Genomic DNA, 15,097 nt, shown 5'->3' with positions numbered 1-15,097 from the left:
AAATTAAAAGAATTTCTAAAGGAAACACTTATTGTTATGCTGTCCTTTTTAAAAAGAATAATAAATCAGCAGAGCTAGTCTAAGGTAGCTACTTAAGAAAGGGATTACATAATTAAAGTCAAGGTTAGTGCCTCAATGCTTATAGGCCTGGCTAATAGATTACAACAAATAATGTTCCCCTACCCTTAAGATAAAATTCTCCTTTCCTGTTATATATTGCAAAACAAATGCCTCCCAGTGAATAAATCATACTCTTTGTAAGTTTATCCCTCCCTTCTTAGGTGAAGTTATGCTACCACAGGTTATACTTCCAAACAACAGCATACAAACTGTCACTGTAGAGGTGTCCCATTCAGAAAAAGGAAAAGTTAGTGTATCGTGCAGGAAAAACAAAACATGAATTGATTCTTTCAAGCCTTTGAAAAACTTAAACATCGACTAACACATTTTCTTACTTGAAATTCAAATAATAAAAAAATCAAGAGAAGAAACCTGGTGAACATCAAAGCTGTTTTTCATAACCAGCATTTTAAACAAGCAGAAGAATATAAATTCTATAATTATGTTATCTAACAAGACTGTAGTTCAAATACAGGTTGCCACAGTACTTTGTTGTTTGATTAGAAACTTGTGCTCAGTTTCTCTCAGTTCTCTCAGTTTTAGTGACTCTCCATCTTCTGGGAATATGAGACAGGATAGTTTTTTCTACATGCACTAGATTTTATCAAGGAGCTAGAGTTAACAATTAGAGTGACATCCAGACAGGATCGCCACTGCTCTGGGATTATTGGGGACATGCTTGCTCCAGGTTCACAGGTGAGGAAGAGGAAAGTAGGTCTCCTCTGGGCTTTGCTGCAAAGTCCCACAGGCGAAGTACAAACCCTTTTACTGCCAAAAGTTAAAATGAACCTGGGAAGACTGAAGTGTATAAAGCCTCAAACTTAGTCCTCCCATTCTGTTTCCCATCAGTGGCCTGCTCCAAGAGGTAAGCTATGGAGAATGCCAAAAAGCAAAGCATGATTATGGGAAAGCATCTGGAGGGAAGGAAACAGAATTCTCTCCAGCTATTGACAGCACTGCACAAGCAGCTCTGGACCCAATCCATATTTTTTGCTGTGAACCAGTGGAAACACCTCTGGCCACCCTGTCACCCATTTCATCCAGCCCAGAGCAGTCCTCTAGCACAACCCCAAGCAATGAGAAATAACTGAGGAATGAGGCATGACAAGGATCAAGTTCACAGCACTCCATCTCCCAGAGAGCCATATGTTTCCTAAGTGCTGTCAGTCACTTAAAAGCCCAGAGCTGAGACAAGCCTGACAAAAACATCCACAGCTGTGAAAACATGGGTTTGCCAGAGAACTTTCTATCACAGCTGCTCGAATTTGTTTCCTCCTCCTGTCTGCGCCTCTGAAGCCCAGAGGCTGGACACCATCATTTTGCCTTGGCTGCCACCCTGTGGCACGGGCTGTCCCACACAAGAGCTGTCCCCAGCACCTCAGTCCCAGCGGCAGCCAGGCCCTGGAGTACCCTACTGCATATGACCCAACCCCAGCTGGAGTATTCTGTGAAATCTGAGACTAAGGAACAAACTGCTAAGTTTCACAGAAAGTCATGCCAGGCAGACCATGCAAATCCTTCGGTTTAAGGCTCCTGAATTTCTTTTAATCCTTTTACAGTTCTCTTCAAAGATAAAGGTTGGGAATTTCTTCGTCCCAAGAGCAGCAACACTTGCAAACCTTTAGGACACCAATCCAGTGGAAGTAATTTCATGCAGATGGACAGTATCACAGGAAGAGAAAATAAGAGGTCATTTCTCTTGCACAGAGAGAAAGCAATAGGGAGAGCTAAACCATTTGTTTGTTGGATTCCTTCTCTCACAGCCCTTGGTGTAAAACAATGAAGTTAGAGCAGCCGCTGTTACATGTAATATTCTGGTAGAGGCCAGCGTTTGAACCATTTCTGAGCCAGCAGGAAGGAGAAAAGACCCTAACCCACACTGGCTACCAGCAACCCCAGAGCCACCTGAGACCGCAATGAGAGTCTCCCTCTTGGGAACAGCAGCAAAGGGCAGGACTGTCAGGTGAACAGCTGACAGGGATGAGCAGGTACTGGGGATGCAGGATGAGGCCAGGCAGGCAGCAGAGCACTCACCTCACTCTGCAGCTGTGGGGCTCTCCAGTGGCAGCTGAGGACGGTGGCTCCCTCGCGCCGCAGCACGCTCTGCAGGGCAGCGCCCTCCGCCCTGCGCGCTCCCACCAGCAGCACCTTCTTCCCACCTGTGCGACACAAGGGAGGTCATTCAGCCACTTCCAGCACAGGGCACAAGCACTAGCAGCTGCATGGAGCTCCCCCCAGGCCACCCACGGCTGCAGCACTGCAGAAAGGGCTGCAGAGAGGCTCAGAACAGGACAGTGCCATGTGCCTGCACAACCACAGCAGCTGTGCCAGCACGGGCAGCTCCTCTGGAGCCCCTGCACTGACACCAACCACAGGTCTTAAGGAATTTCCTGACGACTCTATAAATTCTAGTAAGCAAATACTGTTCTGGCTTTCTGGTATTTTGCACAAATCCTTTCATTCATGTTTGTTACTTAGTACATTTAACCTCCTGTTTACAGTTCTGCTACAGAAATCCTCGCTTCAACAATTATCAACCACTGTAAGCGAGACAACTTCTGAAACACTGCCTTAAACAAACAGTGTCTTCACACACAGTAAACCTGCCTGTTCATATCTGCCATTTCAGTGTCAGCACTGACACAACACAAACCAAACCAAAAGATTTACTCAACAGCAATTTACAGGCAAACCTGGGCTTCTCCAACTGCTCACACTAATCAAAAGAGTCAAGTAAGATCCCCAGCTAATGCCTGCATTTTCAGTTTGGAAGACTCACACATCTTGTGTGTCTTCACTGAAATTAAATCTGCTGATGACAGCTAACCCCTGCCTAACACCCAAAATCTGTAGGCCTGAGACCTGTTTCTACAAATACAGCATTCAGACGCCACTGAGCAGGAGTCCTCCTCACTAGCAGGAGGCAAATACATTTCAGGTGAGAAAGCAACACAAAATAGAAAACAACAAGATCAGATTATATTTGGCTCCCAGTCAGGATTAAAACTGAGTAAAATAGTTAAACTAAAATTAGTGTAATGATTATGATAGAAGGACTCACCTATATCTTGGAGAAGTTCCATCACAGCACACACTGTAGGAGGAACTAGACAGTCATAGACATCACCATGTACCAAGTGTCCTAGGTTTACACTGGATAATCTGCAGCGGAAAATTATGGCAATTTAACAAAAAAAAAAAAAAAAAAAAAAAAAGAAAAAGAGTTTGTGTAACATAAATCTCCAGCAATGTTTGTAACATGGCTAAGAACTAATCCCAAGAGCAAACATCTCTCACAAAAGAAATTCCTTTGATAGTCATGTACTGCAGCTAATTTGTATCACCCCACACCCCAGTTAGACAAACACTGAGCCTCAAGAGAGGCCAGGAAAGGGATCTGAGTTAGAATGGGTAACATGACCCCAAGACACACAGGCAGCTCTTTACTTGTCACCATGGGCTACCCACAGCACACTGGGCCCAAACACTTTAGTGGCTGCAATGACACCAGACCAGTGCTGGCTTAGGAGGGGGCAACCCTGGTGTTCCCACACTGCACTCCACTCTCTCTCACACAGAAGGATGCTCCAAATTTTCCATTTGCTGACAATCTCCAGTACTCATATAATTAGAAAGGCAACTAACTTGAAGGATTTTTAGATTTTTTTTCCTGACTTGAAAAAAAAAAAAGAGAGACTGGGATTGAAAAAAAAAAAAAAAAGGATAATTGCCTGCAGCTAAGAGCAGGAAGGCTGCAAGAGCAGCAAAATGGGAACTCACAAACCTAAATTACACCAGTGGTCTCTTCAGAGAGCAGTACAACTCAACACTGATTGGAAATCTGTGCTAATGGGTTCAAACTATTACACCTTACTCTCTCACCACCAGAGAGTGCTCTAAGGAAGTTAAAACCTTCCCTGCAATTTTTCCATCAATCCTTCCTGGGAAAGTTCAGTACTTTGTGACTACCACTTGTATTACTGACGTACTGAAATACCTAAAGTATCACCAGTAAATGGAGATTTTATTTTTTATTTGTTTGAAAGGACTATGCTCTGAATATATATTATGTAAAAAATAAAAAGATAATGACCAAAACTACTTTAGCAAAAGACTTTTCATTGATTCAGAGGCATCTTTTATCACTGCTCAATAGCACAGCTAGACACATTGACTGAGGAATCCATTAATGAAAAGCACAGGGGAAAACAGATTTTACAGATCCATCAGGCTTGTGGCTGCTAATATTATTTCTCAGTGCTCCACTTACCCATCCACATCCTTCTCTGGTTTCACAGCGTTTAATACCTTACTGCTATATAAGCTTTCTGGGAGGTCAAGAGCAAGGCCCTGCACGTTAGGATCCTCATTAAGTCTCAAGATTTCACTGACAATCTAGGAAGTTAACAAAAAGCATTAAAGATCAGAACAACAGATAAAAGGAGAATCTGATTAGAGTGATGTAAAACCTGTAATTTTTTTTTCAATTACTTTATGACCACCTTAGCTTCCCTTACTTATTACTGCAAATTCTAAATGAAAAAGCAATAACCTGCTCTACTCAGTTTATTATCAGTAGCTTACCAAAATAAGCCACCCTGACTCTATTCTAAACATCTTGCAAAGTAAACACATATTATGTGACATTACGCTGCCAAAAGCAGTTTGTGTTTCACCACTCCAAACCTCAGCAAAAGCTTGTCACTGTAATGGCTTCGGAAGATGCTTTTAGAAACAGGACGCCTCAGTTAATGTGTAGTGCAAAACCAAAAAGGACCAGATCATGTCCCAGTACAGGCAGAAAAAGCTGTAACACTTGAAAGAAAAATTACATAAGAAAAAACTCATTGTATTAAACATCATACACACAGATTTCACACAGGGTGACTAGGCTGGAAGAGACCTCCAAGATCATCAGGTCCAATCCAGCCCTAACACCTCAACAAGACCATGGCACCAAGTGCCACATCCAGTCCTTCTTGAACACTTCCACGGATGGTGACTCCACCACCACCCCAGGCAGACCATTCCAGTACTCTATCACTCCTTTCATAAAAAACTTTTTCCTACCATCCAACCTGTATTTCCCCTGGCACAGCTTACGACTGTGTCCTCTTGCTCTGTCAGTTGCTCGTCATACTTGTTTACCAATTTTCCTTCTCAAAACACCCTAACCCTAAGAAATGGCAATTGCCTTGTGAAGAACTGTTGTGTTGAAAAGGTACCACCAAGAAGTTTATGAATTTCAAGTACTGAACCAGATGCAAGTTCAAGTGGTTTATAATTGGTCAGATCTGACATCTAAGACTGTACTACCTATCCATGATTCCTTCCTCTCTAAAGTGTAATGCTGATCCATTCTGCCACGACCAGGAAGAATACAATGGAACAAAACACGTCAAAGTTTTTTTTTAGGTGAGAAATGTCATGCAAAGTCTTCCCATCTTTATATATAAAACCAGTATGCAAGCATCACAAAGCTTCATAACAGAATTGGATTAACATCCAACAGAAAAGGATTATAAGTAGTTTTTTTTTTTTCCTTAACTAATACCATGCCTTCTTAAAATGTTTTTCCTGTAAACTATTCATTGCAATTGTAAACTCTATTACCCAAATACTTGATAGGCAATCAACAATAAGCTAGGGGAATTAGGCAGGAGTTAGATTAGCTACAACTCTGAAGCAAGAGAGCGTTCCACTTTCATGCTGAACACAGATTACACAAGCATGTCACTGGTACAGAAATGCCTCTTTAGTTTCCTGACTCCTGAAGCAAAACCAGGCATATCTCTTAAGGTCCTCTGGCACTTGACATCAACATGACTGGTATACATTGCACTAGAAAGGATGAGTGTATATAGCAGTATGTGGACATGAAAACATCTGCATTTTTCTTTAAAGAACCTTGATATGCTACAAAATTCTGGGGGGCTACAGAGCAATTAAAACTTCGAACTGTGTTTCTGCCTCCTAAGAAAGTAATTCAGTTTTCCATTTTAATTGCATCTTGCTTTAATTCAGCTTTCCATCATCACAGCATTTAAATTACTTATAACCCATGCTGTGTAAAGTAGTTTAGTATTACCTTGCCTTTATTGTACACAGGAAGTTATGGCAAAACCAAAATGTGCATGGTATTGAAATCTCTCCCACCGTCCCACGCCAGGGAACACAACTGAGATGTGGATTTTAGTAGATTAAAAAAAAACTGCCAAGAGAGTAAGCAAACCATGATGAATTTTATTGGAAGTAACTTCATAACTTCCTTTAAATAATAGAAATATCCCAAGTTTCTCTCTAAATGCACAGCTCAACCACTTCTAAGATACTACTTCAAACTAACTGCAACGCCTGCTGCACAGTCACTGTATTTTACCTATTTCCTTCTGTGTTAGTCAACAGATAAAACACATTTACCAACAACAAAGTGTACTTGCTTTTCATTTCAAAAGCCCACTCTTAAATGGGTAGCTGACTATCTACAATCCACAAAACTTCACAGTAAGTTCTTTTCAAGGTATCTGGAAGCAGTTCTTGAGATTGCACTGCAAGGCAGTAACATTTTAAGAACAAAGTGTACCAAAAAAAACAAAACAGTACACGGAACACACAGGCCTGCAGGATTATCAAACTGGCCAAGGACAAGGAGATCAGCTGGGAACAATGTCATCTTCTACTATACATTCCTTCACTGGAAGGAAGGGTTTAACTTTCACATGGTTTTCCGTATTTAAAACGTAACTGATATTAAGTGCTGTGCCTTTAACAACAAGAATTCAGGCCTCTAGTGATTTGGGGTGGATTTTTTTTTGTTAATACATAATTGAAACATTAAAGGATCAATAGACAAATTCAACACCCCCCTCTCCTTCCCCATATAATCATATAATCTTTAATTTCCCTGAATAATCTGGGCAATAATCAGGTATGGCCACAAAAACAACTGTGAGCTGGTATGGGGTTGAACAGCAAGCACAAAACTATAACATTACTCTATTGATTCTGCCCCAGTTCACCAGGGAACAGCAGATATGCTGTTTTTTCTCTTACTCTTTTTTCTTACTCTTGCCATTAATTCTCTTTTTTCTTACTCTTGCCAGTAAGGGGATAATATTTGCTCTTTAAACCAAGGCAACCCTAAACCTAATTTGAGTTACTAGAGGTCAGTCAAAATAATAATGAATATCAGTAATAAATAAAAGTTTATGACAGAAATGGAAAAGGAAGACTCTTTCAGGTACTTCAGTTACCTCATCCTTGGTGCTGCCTTCAGGAAGACAGATGTGAATAACACGTAGACCAATCTGTTAAAAGAAAAGACTTAAAATTACCAAAGGCAAGTAGCTCATGATTATTAACACATGTATCAGCTAAAGCTTACCTCTTTGGCAAAGTTCTTGTTTGCTTCTTGAATCAACTGGTCACTATGTGCCTTGGGGAACAAAATAGTAACTGAGTTTTAAAATAATACATTTAAAAATGAGTACATTAATGCACATGTCTACACAAGAAACATAGTGACAACGTTTGTGTCTAAAGGTATTCAAACCAATAAGAAATAATTCTAAGAAAGAAGCAGAAAGCCATCCCTGTTAATTCCCAACAGTTCAAGACTGCTGACAGTGATAAAAAGAGCATTTGAAAGCACAGGCTTCATGGGGAGAGGCAACTCTGTTAGAGAAGGAGTCTCTATCCCCCAGCTCCCTCCCTGCACTGCCAGCATTCCTGGCACCACACTACAGCATCCCACTTCCCAAACGTGGCAGCTGGTGATGAGTGGCAGCACAGCAGCTGCTGCACTGAGGACACTGTGCAGAGCTCACTCTGTGCCAAGGAAGAAGAGACAGGTCTAGGGACAGGTCAGCAGCTGCTCCCCTGTGACAGTAAATGTGGGACTGTACCCTTACACTGCTCAAGAAGTTTAACTGGGATGGTGCAACCAGTGGTACCACACTGTCCCCTGTGATGTCCCTGCTGCGGCAGCACCGGCACGTGAACACTTACCTTGTGTGAATGCAAAAAGTCCCTGCCCCAAACCAGTTCCTATCAAAACCCACTGAGCAGCACAGGTGAGGCCAGAGCCCAGCACATGGGCTAGCAGAGCACAAGAAGAGCACAGGAGGTGCAGGGGAGCCAGTGGTGCTTTGCTGAGCTTTGCAGGGTAACAGCTCCACTGTTATGCAGGATCTTGATGCTTTATTTTAACTTTTCAGCATCAAGAAAATTAAGAAGCACCCACCAATAATTTTTTTGCTGTTTGCACAGCTCCAACCGAGGTTCAACATGGGTAATAAGCAACACAAGTATCAATTCTGGCATCAATTAAGGTTCAGCTGACTCAAGAGGAAAAGGACAGTCCTAAAATCATTCCACTGCATGTTTAGTCTCCAACCCCTCCTTCCCAGTCCTGCTGAAGAGGTGGTGCCCTGTCATGCTGACCACCGTTACTCCCAAGTGACTGGCAAAGCAGATAATTTCACAGCCCTCACCCCACCCTGCTCCTTTGAGCAGCACAAATCTTAAGGCTCTGCCACATTAGTGATAGAGCAGTGCATCACAAGAACATCTGCAGACCAAAGCAAGTTTTCTTTGCACCAACAAATGGCCCTTATGATGAGCTCTTCTTCAGTCTTCACAACCAGACCAGAGCTGGAGGGACCAGACAGCTGGAGAACAGAGCTTGGGTGAATTTTACCCAGAAGAATCTAGGCCACATGCTCCTACAGCCACCACCTGAGGCAGACTCAGAGGGGTACACAAGGATAAGAGGGAAGTCCTTTCCACTGTGCCAGCACAACACATGTATGCGGCCATGCAGAAAACCAGTTCCAGGAGACAAATGTGGTTGAAAGGAAGCCTCTTTAGACCCCTTGGGCTGGGGTACATCACAGTGCTAGTCCAGATCATAGTACAACTAGATGGAGACTAACAAGAGTGAGAAAAACTGCTTTTCTAGCAGTCCTTAAGCTTTAGCCTTGGAAGGCTCTGTGAAAATGCAATTATCAGGGAGGGTGAGAGATGGGAGAGCCTGTTCAAATAACCTCACTGGAAGACCTTCTGAAATAAACCTGTTGCTGCACTACTTAGATTCAATATCAGTACTTAAAAAATACTTACAGCTGGGCTTTAAACTTAAAACCTATTGGGTCAGAGTTTCAGTGTGTGCCCACTCAAAACCAATACCACCATCCTAGGAAACAGAACAGTAACACTTTTGCCAGCATGGGTCTGGGTTCCCTCTGAATGATAAATATCCCTAGTTTTGTGGCCTTCAAACCTCAAGAAATCCAAGGATGAACATCTTTCAGCTTTGCAGGGATTGCAATCTTCATCTCTTATTTTAACTGCCTATCAAAAGTGGTACTATCAGCGGAATGGAAAGCTGTTCACAGCATTAGTAAAACAATGGTTCTCAATTACTGCAAGATTACCTCACATCAGAAAATGCTGCTACTTCTACAAGATGCTGACACTTTACACAAGGCACTTATTTCACACAGACCCTTCTGAGCTGACTGGGACTTTTTAGTGTGGTTTTCCTCCTCTTAGAAGAACAGGAAGACATTGGTAAGCTGTAGCTACCCACAGGTAACATGGCTGACAGGAAGCAACAGGGTCTTACACTAATCCTGGCATTGTTATTTCAGGGGTGGGAAGTGAAGGGAGGCCCACATTTTCAGGCACATAAGCACTTTGCTCAGGATTGCAAGAAAAGCTTCAAGCTAAATAAAGGTTTCAGAACACTACTTTAATTCAACTACTAAGTTAATCAACTTAGACAAGCTGTGAGAAAAAGTGGTCCATACTTAGACTACATGAGCAGAAGGAAGAAGGGATAAAACTGTTCCTTTGCTTTGCAAAGCTTTCCCAGTCTGAAGTTTGCTGTGACTGTTTCAGGACTTAAGAAGCGCAATCTACCATATGGCAGAACTACCTCATCCTATTGCTTTGCTTTATAATAAAGCAGACATTATTCTTTATAAAGAAAGGATTAAAATTACTTTCTGCATGGTGTGTTTCTGAAGTTTCAGACAAGTACCAGTACCAAAGGGGATCTCTCACAGCCGGTGAGTGCAGACATACTTTACCTGAATAATGGCAAGTGTTGGCTCAAGCCGAGGGTTTTCTCTCTTAAGAGAGGCCAAGGAATTCTTTGCATTCTCAGTGACTTTGCTGCAACACAGTGACAAGCAAATCTTTAACAAAAGAAACCCTCCTAACATTAGCTGGCAGAAACCAATGTTAGTCAACAATATAACAGAAATGCTTGGGCACGTACATTTTTAATCTCCAAAATTATGGCTGGATGTAAACTGTGAGGGCTGGTGTTCAACAGGTAGGTACATAAAACCTTAAGAGGCCAGTTTTGGTTTTTTTTTAACAAGTATGTGGGGCACTGCTCTGACATGCCCAAAACTTTATAGCTGTGCTAATTCATGAGGCAGCTTGTCCAGCCCCACGATGGGAAGCGCAGCAGGGAACCATCACCCTGAGCTGTCTGATCAGCTCTTGGGTCATGTTGGTCCTTCATTTCCATACCCTTGGCTGGGGCAGTGGCAGATGCAGAGGCCTTTACAGCTCGGGCTGCCACGGCTTAACACAGGCTACAACCAACCCCATAAGCAGCAGATCAGCCACTTCCGTGGATGGCTTTCAAAACCACTGGCAGAAGGGAGACAAGGCAGCTGTGTTTGCCACACCGCTTCTTGGAAAAACCAGTGACAGCCAGGCACTGGGAATGCTTTCTGGAAAAAACCCATCTGGGTAAGTGGCGGCCAGCTCTCCTCTGTTACCTTTTGCGTGTGCAGATGATACTTACCCAGCTGGGCAAAGAGGAGATCCCTAAAATATGTCAGTCTGTCCCCCAGAGCAAGGAAGACAAACAGCAGAGAACAGCCTGGAGTGGATTTTTGATAGCATTTTGATAGCCAACGACCCGCTCAATTCAAAGCCGTTGCAAACTATCCCGTCCAAGGCTGAATCGGGGCGGCGAGGGGCGACCCGGGACACGCTTTTCCAGGCGCACATCTGCGCACCTTCTCACCGGAGCCACCGCCACATGACGGCAGCTGTGCTCGCTCTCAGAACGCCACCAGAACCAAAACGCGGAACAAATCCCGCCGGCGGTTCTGGGGCAAGGGAGGCATTTTACTACGAGGTGCCCCCAAAAGCCCACCACAGAAACCAACCCGACGCACCCAGCGAGGGCGCGTAGCCCAAATCCCCCTCACCCCTCCTCCCTCCGTGCCCACACCATCGCAGCCCCCGGTTGCATCAGCCGGCGCTGCCTCCCCACGTGCGCCTCTTACCGGGCGGCCGCCGCCGCTCCAGCGCTCCCGGGCAGCGGCGCGCTCAGCCCGCGGCGCGGCGGCGGCAGCGCGGCCGGGAGCGCCGGGGCCAGGCAGCGCCGCAGCGCCGCGCTCCTCATCGCTCCGGGCCGCTCCGGCCGCCGCGGGCACGGGCACGGGGCAGCAGCGGGGCCAGGGGGCGGGCAGCGATGGAGCGCCGCCTGCCCCCGCTCCCCGCCCCGCCGCTCCCCCGCTTTCGCTTCCGCTTTGTTTTTTGGCAAGGAAAAAAAAACCCGTCCAAATCAACCCCAAACATCAGCTCGGACAGGCGGAGGCAAATAACGTCCTTCCTCCAGCCCTCCCGCAATGAAAAGCACCCAAAGCTTTTGCATACTCAACGTTTATTAAAAATAGTATGAAATGGTCCCTGGGAGAATTACAATACTAGTAGAAGTCCCTTTTTCTGGTTGGTTGGTTGCTTTCCCCTCCCTCCCAACTCCGCTGATTGCATGAGATGCGAGTTAAACATTCTCCGAAAGCCGTTTAAACAAATCTAGATGTGCGCCCACAGATTTACCTCCTATACGTATTTACAATACTTTACAAGCTATATTAAATAAATATGGGCTCTGCTACACCTCGGCGTCTTAAATATGTACAACATTATTTCTCACTCGGATTTTACTAGAGAGATACGGGTCCTATCACAGGGGGTGGTGCTGACTGTAACAGGTATCCCTGTGGTACGAGCTAGTGAAGTACCATGACCAACCAGCCCTCAAAATAATTCCTAGCCAATGCAAGATACATGTGGTAAATAATTTAGTCAGTTCTAATAAATTCAAGTCCTCAAATCTTAGTCTACAAGTAATTAGCTGTACATTGATAACTTCAGGGTTTCCTCATGGTAACCAATGTAGTAAATAATCAGCTGTTCTGGAAGTACAGTGCTCTGTAACTGAGGGGAGTGATAGGTGGTTAGTAAAAATAGTATTTCAATGAAATTCTTTTGTTTATTGATATGTTTAACTCAGTACTGGCTTTATCCATGTAATCTGAAAAATGTAAGCACCAAAAAAAGAACAACGGTCACATAAAGATGATCAGTGTAGATGTATCTAGGCTTTCATTTCGGTACAATGTTTTCAAGTAACAGAATCCAAAGCTGTGCAACAAAGATGATGAAGGGGAGTTAAGTGTAGATGGTATTGGAAAGCCTGGCCTTGCTCTAAACAGCAGCATTTATTCTATGCATTATTTGCAAAAGAATGGAATGTAGTCTCATTTTTAAGCTACTTTTTATTGTACATAAATTGGATTAGAGTCAGCCCTGACTGTTTCACAAAATATATCTTTTACCTCTCTCTGTCAGGAAGGGTCACTTCCTGCTACAGGAGATGTGTGCCCTGGGGACTGCAGCTTGTCACTCAACCAGCAGTATCACTGAACCACCCTGTGGGCAAAACGTGCCTCATGATTAGTATTTCACCCAAGAATCTGGCCAAGCCTCATTCTCCTGCAGGGTTACTGACACTGGGATTTGAACAAATGACAAATGCCCAGGTCACTGTGTGTAACACACAGCTTTGTCTCAAACTTTACACAGCAGCTTTTGACTGCTGGGTGCTGAGCTACCTTGAAGATACTCAGATTTTGCTTGCATGTCACAAACACCACCATCACTGGAGGTACCAAGACTGCTCTAGCCCTCTTGACAAGCAGTGCAGCTCCCCTTCTAATGCCAAAGCCTTTCCCCAGGCAAGGACTGTGTCACATCCACAGGCTCTCGTAAAAGCCTCCACTGCCTGTCTTCTGCCTCCTACGCAGTTCCAGAAAGTAGAAGAGGCTTCAGACACAAAGCTATCAGCCTGGCACAAGTACTAGGACTCAATTTTCTTCAAAATGTAAGAAGCTTGCTCTAAAATAATGCAGTATATGCACTGGTCCCACACACTTGGAATCTGATGAAAAAGTAACGTGCAAAAAAGTATGTGCAATTGCACACATAGCCTGTTGGTGTAATCACCAGTACCCTGCTCAGAAATCTGCACAGTCACAGCAGCTAAATGCTCCTGTAATGTAAGCACAGTAATCACACAGGTGTTTTGGATGCAGAACACTGGACACCAACTGGAAAGTCTGAATACTAAGGTTTCCAAATGATAAAATGGTTTAAGAATCAAATGGCATCACACCTGATTTGATGGCAAGAATCAGGAGTATCACACCGAACAAAGGAGGAGACGTGAAGGTTCAGTAGGAGATGAGAAGTAGACGTGCTACAGAGACAGGGCACCTGTGGCCTTTTTCACGTCCAGGATTCTAAACCATTTTTTAAAAGACACATTTTCCATCTATTTACAACATTATTGCAATACAATGCCTGATAGTGTAATATTATGGAAATAAATGATGCCAGTACTGATTGCCCTAGTATATACTCTGTCATGATAGGACAGTACAGCTAGAAATTATTGAAAGCATCAAGCAAAGCTACTTGAACTGAGACACTGAAACTTTTCCCTTAAAGACTGGACAATATTCTGCTGATTAGGAGATGGCACCCTCCACAGGTAGTCATTCAGTTTATCGGAATCACTATAAGCAGTCAGATACGGGGTAAGTGCGTGTTTGCTGCTGGCAGACTTTGCAGGACTACAGGAGACAGTTTTGCCACAGAACGTTTCAGAAGGAACAGCATCTGTGTTACGCACTTTAGGATCTGATTTCCTTGTTTGGTTCTGAGAAGCCTCCAAGTCAGATCCCTCATCTTCAGACTTTATTTCAACATAGTCATCATCATCCCCCTCTCTTTCTTCAGAATCTTTGAAATTCAAAAAATAGTTCTGAGTGGCCATCTGTGCTGTCAGAGGGGACGCTCTGTTCACCCTCAGAACCTTTTGAGAATCCTGCAGAATCATATCTGAACAGTTTTCAGGAATCTGCTTTCTCATCTCCGGCCCTGTACATCCCGAAGCATTTCCAGGAGTTTGATGGCTGTTGAATCCAAAGTTCCTATTCAAATGGAGCCTCTTCTTATCAACTTCATTATTATATACAATAGATTCTCCAGACCTGTTGACAACTATTGAGGATGAGGACTGTGACCTGCTGTACGCCTGTGGTTTTACACTGCTTACTCTCCTCCCCAGTGAGTTATAGACGTGATCTTGATGCAAGTTTTCTTTGTTTGGTTGGCTTATAATGGCGCTCCACCTCTGCGCTGGGACATGCAAACGGTTGGAAATCTGAAGGGAAGGCACTGAGCCAGCTGATGGCAACTGCTTCAAATTGCTTTTTGTGCCAGCTTCTGTATGTGAGTGCTTGGACTTTGGGTCCTGGGATTCGGAACACGGAGAGAAGTCGGCCAGCTCGCCATTACTGTACACAGAATGCAAAAGCCAATCTTCTGGTCTTGAGCATTCACTGGCAGGCTGGGAATGGGGAGGACATGTGGCCATGGGTGTGGAAAACCTCCCAGCTGACAGCTCCTGAGGAGTGGGCCCAGCTTCCTTTTGGACCTTAGGAGTACTGTCTCTGAAGACAATTTGGTCATAAAGCTGGGAATATTCAGCTATTCTGGCACCTAGAAAGAAGAGAGAATTAACTTAATAGAGACAAGGAATCCACTTTGGTGAATCGTCTGAAAATTTAAATATCTCAAAACGCTTAGAGCAAAAACAGTA

General features: G+C 43.8%; 2 protein-coding genes across 4 annotated transcripts in view; both read right to left on the bottom strand.

Moving 5' to 3' along the window:
* Nucleotides 1–11,683, bottom strand: part of MTHFD1L (methylenetetrahydrofolate dehydrogenase (NADP+ dependent) 1 like) — a 145,750-nt gene extending 134,067 nt beyond the window's left edge. For both annotated transcript variants that reach the window (XM_066315473.1, XM_066315474.1), the window contains exons 1-7: nucleotides 11,433–11,683; nucleotides 10,212–10,296; nucleotides 7,505–7,555; nucleotides 7,374–7,427; nucleotides 4,391–4,515; nucleotides 3,182–3,282; nucleotides 2,155–2,279 (exon numbers count right to left, since the gene is read on the bottom strand). In XM_066315473.1, coding sequence (XP_066171570.1) covers nucleotides 2,155–2,279; nucleotides 3,182–3,282; nucleotides 4,391–4,515; nucleotides 7,374–7,427; nucleotides 7,505–7,555; nucleotides 10,212–10,296; nucleotides 11,433–11,551 — 660 coding nt within the window. In that variant the 5' untranslated portion in view covers nucleotides 11,552–11,683. The remainder of the gene's footprint in view (nucleotides 1–2,154; nucleotides 2,280–3,181; nucleotides 3,283–4,390; nucleotides 4,516–7,373; nucleotides 7,428–7,504; nucleotides 7,556–10,211; nucleotides 10,297–11,432) is intronic.
* A 112-nt stretch (nucleotides 11,684–11,795) lies between these two features.
* Nucleotides 11,796–15,097, bottom strand: part of PLEKHG1 (pleckstrin homology and RhoGEF domain containing G1) — a 126,927-nt gene continuing 123,625 nt past the window's right edge. For both annotated transcript variants that reach the window (XM_066315472.1, XM_066315471.1), the window contains one exon: nucleotides 11,796–14,997. In XM_066315472.1, coding sequence (XP_066171569.1) covers nucleotides 13,895–14,997 — 1,103 coding nt within the window. In that variant the 3' untranslated portion in view covers nucleotides 11,796–13,894. The remainder of the gene's footprint in view (nucleotides 14,998–15,097) is intronic.

Source organism: Sylvia atricapilla, chromosome 3 (genome assembly GCF_009819655.1).
Source record: "Sylvia atricapilla isolate bSylAtr1 chromosome 3, bSylAtr1.pri, whole genome shotgun sequence".
Lineage (NCBI taxonomy): Eukaryota > Metazoa > Chordata > Aves > Passeriformes > Sylviidae > Sylvia > Sylvia atricapilla.
The sequence above is the reverse complement of the archived record's forward strand: the minus strand, read 5'-3'. Positions and strand labels throughout refer to the sequence as shown.